Raw genomic sequence first — 8,261 nt, forward strand, 5'->3', positions numbered from 1 at the left:
ACTCTGGCTGTGTGAGTGTCAAAAGGGGAAGTTCCTTGTCAGCTCTTCAGTCCACCTCTTATGTGTGGCTAGGACAGTGACACAACCCCTCTAAGGTACCAAGGAGTATGATGTTAGGAAAAAAATCAGACTTTTATATGACAACAGGCAGAAACAAGCTCTCTGTCAGGTCTTACACAGCCTTTGCTTTTGAGTCATACCCTGGATGTCCCCTAAGATAACGCTTTGTTAATTTAACACCGAAGTTTTAGTTAAGACTTATGTAAGATAGGCTTCACAAAGATAAGAGTGCAAGTGATAAGTGATGAGTAAAAAGGAGCAGTAGCTGGGATTTTTCAACGGGTCCCATCAGTGTGGGGTATAAAGCTTCCAGCTTTCGTGTCACAATGCCTGTGACAATGCCTCCATGCAGGCACCGGAAATCAGGCACTTGCGTTTCTGGGCTGAGACTTACAGGGAGAGTAAAGGAAAGAGAAAAAGACTCTGGGCTTTTGTCAAGTCCCCAGGCCAACATGCTGAGAAATGGGCAAAGAGCAGAGGGCAAAATGGTCCTCTGATCCTACTGCAAGGTCTTCACAGCAAAAGCCCTGCTTCCAGTACGTCTCTTCTCAGTAGGTGTGCTTTATAACCAGCTACTGGAAAGCTCCTCATCAAAAGCATAAGCCAGTGCAAGTTCAACTGAGATCAAAGTGCTTATTAAAATTCCTCTCTGATAACACTCAAACACCTCCACAGCCCTGGAGCTTTATGGTCAGCATCTGTGCCAGGACACAAAGGGAAAAGGCTCACCCTAACATACCCTACACTGCTCACAAACACAAAAATGCAGGCACCAAATCTACGCTGCTGGAAGATGGTTGTTGCAGAGCTTGGTTTCATGGTAGAAGAGGTTTGTAAGAAATAGTGGTTTCAGGCAACCCCCTGCTCTCCTCCCTATTCCCTCTCCTAGCCCCTGGTCTGCTCCCTCTCCTCAGTATGAACTTTCCCAGGGGGAAAATGATCTGGAATAACAACCCTGAAAAAAAAAAAAATCCGACAATGCATTTATTCATTGTGCATTTGATTTTAAAAAGCAGTCAGATCCTGACTCTCCTTTCTTATGTGGCACCCCAGCGTGCCTGCAACTGATATTCCCATACCCTTCCTCCTTTAATCTCGGCCTTTGCCACACCGGTAACACAACCTGCTCCTTGCATCCCTAATTACCAACTTCTACAAGCATAACGCAGGACAGTGCCTTGCATTGCAGTCTGGAGCTTTAAGATACTTTGCAATACAGATGCCATGATAACATTTCTCAAAATTACCTAACACAATTTGTAGTTCAAAATAAAACCACTGCACGGTTTCCCTTTTCAACTCAGAAAAAATGTCCAGGAGACTTTTGGACACGTATTGTGCAAGAAGAAAGTGGAGGGTTCTAGGCCAGCCAGCAGGGCTTGCTAAGAAAAACTGCACCTCTGCAGCAGACAGTAGTTCAAGTACTGCCATCTGCAACAGTAAAAAGTCTTCAGCGCAAGCATGGAAAGACTTCTGTAAGTCCTGGCTTTTGTATTTCCTCTTTTTTTGTGCAAAAAAATGCTGAAGTATATTATACTTATTAGACGCCAGAAAACTACCGACTCTAAAATATGTGTTCTCTCACTACGATTGTTAATGCACGGTGCTGCGCTTTCTGTGGGTAAGTTCTAGAGACAGACTCTAACTTGAGAGAGACAGAGTCTGATCTCAGTTACACTGAGCACAGAACGTTAAAGGCTCCAGTGAACACAATTCAACATGCAAGCCAAGAAATGCTGACAGTGCTTGTTCAAGCTTTATACCTGTGTAACTGTGATCAGAAATGGGTTCCAGGTCTCCAAATAACACGTCCTTTCATGTTGTGAAAGATCGTGTAAGATCCCCTTAAAAAAAGGCCCTGCCGCTTGCTTTTAAATTCAGGATCCTGTGAAGAAGAGCTGCTAAAACACCTGCACAGCTTAGTCTGGGGCATTTCCTAAACTCTATAGTGAGCAAGCAGAACAAAGCGAGACTGGAAAGAGTTCTCACCTGCAAGAGGAAAGGAGCACATTTGCATAAGCCACTTCAGTCCCCACAACATTTTTGTTTGTTTGTTTTTGCTTGCTCTTCCACAAAGAAGCATCTATGTCCTGGACCCTTCCCCCAGTGACTTTTTTTTTTTCTGAGCAGGGTAGGATGCTGCAAAGGAAGGACCCAATGTGCAAAAACAGGCACAGCCTCTATTCACTGGAGATCAATCATCTGTTAGCAAGGGAGATATCAGCAACTAGTGTTACCTACTATTTCTTTGCGTGGCTCAGCTGCTATGTTTTAAATCAAGCACTGCAGAGGTTACATAGGTCTTTTAAAGGCAGAAAGTTTAAGGTTTAATCACTTATTGCCAAACACTCCCCCCCTGCTCCCACAACGCTTCCGTATCCAGAACTTGACCCACAAGGAGACAAGAAAGAAGGCAAATGGCACTAACCCCTCCCCTACCATGCAGTTGCTTTAATTTACAAGCAGGATGGGTCTCCCTTTTGTTCAGGCATCCAGCAGGCACAAGGATCCAGCAGGGGTAGGCTCCAGGGATTTATACTGAAGAGGGGCTACAGGATGCTGGAAGAGCACCCAAACAGAGGCAGGCTCAGAGAAACAGGGCACCATCAGCATTACCTGTCTATACGTGGGAATTGTCTCCAGATATACTTTCAGAGTCAAAGTCTGCCAGCTCTGCCTGGCCTTCGGGTGCCGTTTGGCTCCAGCTGTCCGTACAGTCTGATGCAGCATCATCCTCGCCCACCGTCACCTCCACCCAGTTGACCTCCGCCGGCTCCTCGTTCTCCTCGCTGCCATGGCCATCGTGGCTGTTGCACTCCAACCTGCCCGTACCCTCCGCTTGATTCCCCAACAAAGAGTCTTTGAGGGGTTCACAGTCTCTCTTTGCTCTCACCACTAGCTTCCCCCCATTCTCTTCATTCAGTTTTTTATGCTCCTGGTAATGCTGCCGAGATGCCTCATTACCATTCTTTGGACTTTCGATGTGTTTTGATCCCTTTTTCTGGCTTTGCTCATTATGACCATCAACAACGTACTGCTGTTGGTACTGGTCAATCCATTTAAGTGACCCCGTTCTTAGTGAAGACCTGTTTTCCTTGAACCAGCGAACTATTTCAGTTCTTGTGAGCCCAGTCTGAGATGCTAACTGATCATACTCCTGGGGCGATGGCCACTGGGTCCTTGCAAATGTGCTTTTCAGTAGATGAATCTGCTCTTGTGTTTTCTTAAATGTGGTGGAGGAACCAGATAACGCACCAGGGAGCTGAGAGCTACCAAGCAGTTCTGTCTGGCTTATTGTACCATTAGGAGTTCCTTGTTCTTTATTTTTTCTGTATGATCCCATCGAGTCCAAGACAGCTTGCTCCATGCTGTCCCTTATCTTTCTCCGCTCAGAGAACCATGAATCTATCTCTCTCCTACTCAGCTTAGTCTCCACTCGAAGCCTGTCCAATTCTCCTTGGGTAGGAAAAGAGCATCTTAGGAAACTCTCCTCAAGGGCCCTAAGCTGCTCTTGGGTTTTCTCTTTGAATCTCTGGGGAGTAAAATCTGTGTACGGGTGAAACGAACGGCCATGCCGAACAACTGAAGGTGCTATGTGAGCTTTCCCTAAAGCATCGCCAGGGATGTGTACAATGCCCCTTTGACTTCTGTATCTGTGGTCACTGAACCACTTCTTGATCTCGCTCCTGGAGAGACCTGTTGCCTCTATCAACCGGTAGACTTCTGCATCATTGGGAAACTGGCTAGCCATGAAACTGGCCTTCAGCTCTGCTATCTGCTCCTTTGTCTTTTTTCGCTCACTGGCTGGCGTCAGTGGTACAGAAGTCAACTTGGCAGGAATCTCAGGTACCTGAACTATGTGAGGACGCTTGGCCTCTGGGGCACTTGATAAGGTCTGTATGGTCCTCTTTTGCCCCTGGTTCGGGGCAACAGCAAGTGTAATCGGTGAACAAGAAACAGTTGAACCGTTTGACACGGGAGTCAAAACCAGACCGGTCTGGCCCAGTATCTGACAAGGCAAAGCTGTCTGAATGATGGGCTGAGGCATTTTTGCAGTTGTCAAAGGAGCTGGCAGGACAGTGATGGTTTGGGGAACTGCCTGGATAGTACCATTGAACATCTTCTTTCTTGCCTCCTCCACTTCTTCAGGAGACCAACTTATACCATGCTTCAAACGTTGCGTGGCAAACCAGATTCTGATTTGTTCTTCTGGATGTTTTGATGCTGCTGTCAACCACGACAGCTCTGCTTGTGTTGGGTAAGGAAATTTATTAAAGGAGTTGATCATGGTTGCATTAGTGTCCAGTGCAGAGTTGTATTTGGTACTGTTCAGAGGTACCGGGACCTTGGGTACAAGGTTAATATTTGGTGGCAGCTGTACAGAGGGCATAACATGGGCTAACACGTCATGGAGAAGGTCTCCATTTATACAAGCAATAGCTTCAGTGGCTTCAGTTACGATGCGGGGGAGAGTGCCATCCACGTGGTTTTCCGTAACTCCCTCTTCTGGCTTTTTGGGACCCTTCTTGGTTTCCCCTTTAGGCTTTCCCAATTTCATCATTGGTGTTTGACTTGCACTAATTCCCCCAGGCAGTGAATCATCACACTCTGCATTTTCTAGCCCACTGCTTGTGACAGTGACATCGTTAGCAGTGGTCTCAATGGACTGCTCTAGAACAGTCTGATTATTGCGTTTAATTAATTTCAGTTTAAAGTTAGTCTCTCCTGGGTGGTATTTTGTGTTGTGGTCAGACAAAGAATCGTATTTTTTGGTTGTGAAGTTGCATTCAGCACAGACATACAGGGGGTTGAGAATGACATTTGGATGCTGAGTGTCAACATGCTCTGTAAATTCGTTTAAGTTTTGCGTTGAGTAAGGGCAGTATTTACACTCATAACCACCCTGAGGTTTCTTAGACTGATTTTCAGCTGGGGGCTTTGCCTCAACCACTTCACAGTCTTTGACTGAATTTTCTGAAGGCCAATTTTTTTTAGAGTCCTGCTGCAGCACACCAGCCCCCTTCTCTTTAGGAGCCTCTACGCCCTCGGCACCTTCCTGCTCCATAACTTCAGAAGTTCGCACCATACAGGGAGTCGTTGACTTTCTTTTGCTAGCCATGGCAGCCGCTGGCAGCGGGCTGTAGTCCCAAATGGTGACTTTTTTCACAGGGTGAGCAATCAACTCAGATGATCTTGCAAATAGCTCCAACCTTCCTTGATTATTTCACTCTGTTCTGTTTAATGAAGAATTTCCACCCTGGCTGTGACCATCAGCTCCACCAGCAGACCTGTCATCTGCATGACACCTGTGAAACAAAGCACACATCATTAGGCACTGATCTATAAAACACAAATTTAGCAGAAAGCCACAGCTCAAGATACGTGCATTTACAAGGCCATTTTGGACAAGGTTGAACTCCTCCTCCCTGCCCCCCTCGTCAATTTAAGAGCCAAAAATCTTCCCACAAAGAATAAAACAGTGGATAATTCGCAATGAAATGTGCCACAGGTAGAAAATGGCTTTGAAACAAATAGGATGAACAGACAAGGGATTTTAATCTCCACTAGACTCAAATGTGTTTAGCTGGAAAAGAAATAATATACTGCTATAAATACTGTACCTTTTTATAGAAGCTGCAGTTTCTATTAATTATTATTTTGAAGCCTGCAGATTTGAAATTGAGTGCAATTTGTGTTAAATTTAATTACTTCCCACTGTTACTTACCTTGTAAATATGTCTATTAAATGACTGTGGTTACTAATGATGGGTGATAGCTAAATAAAGCTATAGGGCCTGCCTTGATTATAAAAGTAAAGGCAGAAAGAAGAGTTAATGCCAATCAGACTTTCAAAGGTCTGCATCTTGACGAGAGGTGGGTTCAAAGAAACTGCAGCAGATCTATGGAGGCCTATCAAATCTTTTCTGGAACAAAAATTTCCTTAAAACACCACTTTTCACTCAATATTGACAGAGGTAGCTAGCAAAGGTCACAGAAGCCCTTAGATACCTTTTAAACAGGGTCCTTTCCTGTGACCTTGCTGATACTCTCATCAAGCCCAAATTTGTGCACTTCACTCCCTACAGAATTGAAAAAAATCCATTTTTAAGCATGACTCATATGTTGAAGCAGTTTTGGAAGTTCTCAAATGCATGAATTCTGTGAAACATGTTTTTAAAGGGATCTGAGGTGAACACCACTCAGGACAATCACAAACAAAAACTACACCAGCTGTCTTAGGATCTACTTGCACTCATTGGGAGTGGGTGGAGGGAAGGAGGGGAATTTAGTTGTCAAAACAGTTCCATTAATTGAAAAAAAGGTCACTCTCCTATTTGACAAGATGCCTTTTCTACTCAATCCTTGAATCCAATTTGCTATTCTTCCTGATCAGATGGGCTCTCGATTCATAATACTTCCAAACAGAATTTCCATAATACTTTTCCTGACAGAGAACTCATCTTTTACAGTCAAGGACTCCTTGGGATGGGGTGAGGGAGGCACCGGGGTCTACAAACTAGAAGAGGATGGAAAGGGGACATTTGCAGAGTGGGTAGGACCTGCACTGATTTTTGTAGAAGTGTATTAAATGGAGAATCTGAACTAGAGATTTAATGAAAGGTGTCCCTACTCATGGCAGGGCAGGGGGGTTGGACTAGGTGATCTTTAAAGGTCCCTTCCAACCCAAACTATTCTGTGGTTCTGTGATCTTAAGTCTAACCAAATACAACATATTCTCATTGTGAATCCTGTAAATGATGAACTGCCTCCAGTACCCAGCAGACATGAAGATCAAATGAGTTGAAATCCCACTGCAGTTACACCTGAACACACCCAACATTAGCAGACCGTTTATAACCACCTCACTGCTGTCCCTGAACCTGCTCCTCTCACTTCGTGCATTGTCACGAGAGCCAGAAATAGTTGCTGTAAAAACAGCTGCTAACTTCCCAGTTCCGTCTGCAGCTGATGAATGCTTTGCAGGTCTCTAGAGCATATTTCTGCTACTCTGTCCATCACTGATCATACCACTCCTGTATATATCATTTTGAGTTTCCATATACTGTCAGAGGAAGCAGCTCCAGCTGGGGATAAGAGCAGGGAGAGCAACTTCCAGCTCCATGTACTCAAACCCCAGCGTGAAGCAATTATCCATACACGAAGCACTTCATACGTGGATTCTCCATGAACCACCTTCACAGATAAGGCTCTCAAGAAATGCCAGCTGTGAAATGCTAAACGTGCACCATGGAGAAGATGCTGTGCAGAGATGCTATTTGTTGCATTGCAGATGCCCCAGCATAACTGCACGCTGCCTGCATTCACAGCCATCACTGCCTCCGCACCTCCCAGACCCAACAGAGACCAGGGATGCTCCCGCTCACTTGCTCCAATTCGGTGAAGCACTGGAGCACCTGGCTGAATTTCAAGGCATATTTAAGCTCCGGGTGCTCCCCTGGGAAATGGAGCATCTTTGCTCAGCTCCGTGAAACCGAAATAGGGCTGCCCACAGGCTTACGGCTCTGCCTTAGGATGACACAGTGCCTTTTCCCTCTAACCTGGAATCACCAACATTGTCATTCCCCAAAGCATTAACACATCTGAGTCTACAACTCCTCTTCTGTTTCCTTTTTTCCTTCTCCCTTTTAATAATAAATAAGCAGATGAACAGTGGGAGAAATGATGCCTGGTTTTCTACAGATTTGTGCTGACTGACCTTTAAACAGGATTATACTGAGTAGTCTCTATTATTTCCACATATTCCTTCAAAATTCACTTCTTAACCTCACAATCGTCCTCCCGCAGAGTATTTTGACTGCAGTCTGTGGCTTGTTGCATCCCACTGCAGACAGGATCAGAAGCTATAGAGACAAACATGCAACTGCCCATCTTCCTGGCCACCCATTTTTAATGGTGCTTGCAGAAAATAAATTATCTTTGAAGTTTCTTCCCTTGTACCCAATTTGGCTGAAACAGGCTAAAAGGTGAAAGATGGGGGCAGAATGAGCTCTGGCTGCTGTTGGAAACAGGGCGAAGGTGATCGGGTCACCTCACTCTGCCCTGCAGATCCTACCGCGCTCGTGACATTGACTTTCATAGACGAGGGAAGGGAGGCGCAAGGCAGCGCCCTGGGACAGGGTGGTAGAGATGAGGATGGAGCCACGGCTCCTGTGATGCTCCTCGGCGGCTCACTCTCCCTC

The 8,261-nt window shown here is 45.4% G+C and overlaps 1 protein-coding gene across 1 annotated transcript in view; it reads right to left on the reverse strand.

Annotated features, from left to right (window-relative positions):
* Positions 1-5,360, reverse strand: part of ZHX2 (zinc fingers and homeoboxes 2) — a 7,830-nt gene extending 2,470 nt beyond the window's left edge. The window contains exon 1 of the mRNA XM_010294602.1: positions 2,677-5,360. Coding sequence (XP_010292904.1) covers positions 2,681-5,179 — 2,499 coding nt within the window. The 5' untranslated portion in view covers positions 5,180-5,360 and the 3' untranslated portion in view covers positions 2,677-2,680. The remainder of the gene's footprint in view (positions 1-2,676) is intronic.
* Between the last annotated feature and the right edge of the window lie 2,901 nt (positions 5,361-8,261).

Source organism: Phaethon lepturus, unplaced genomic scaffold, assembly GCF_000687285.1.
Source record: "Phaethon lepturus isolate BGI_N335 unplaced genomic scaffold, ASM68728v1 scaffold44259, whole genome shotgun sequence".
NCBI classification, from domain to species: Eukaryota; Metazoa; Chordata; class Aves; order Phaethontiformes; family Phaethontidae; genus Phaethon; species Phaethon lepturus.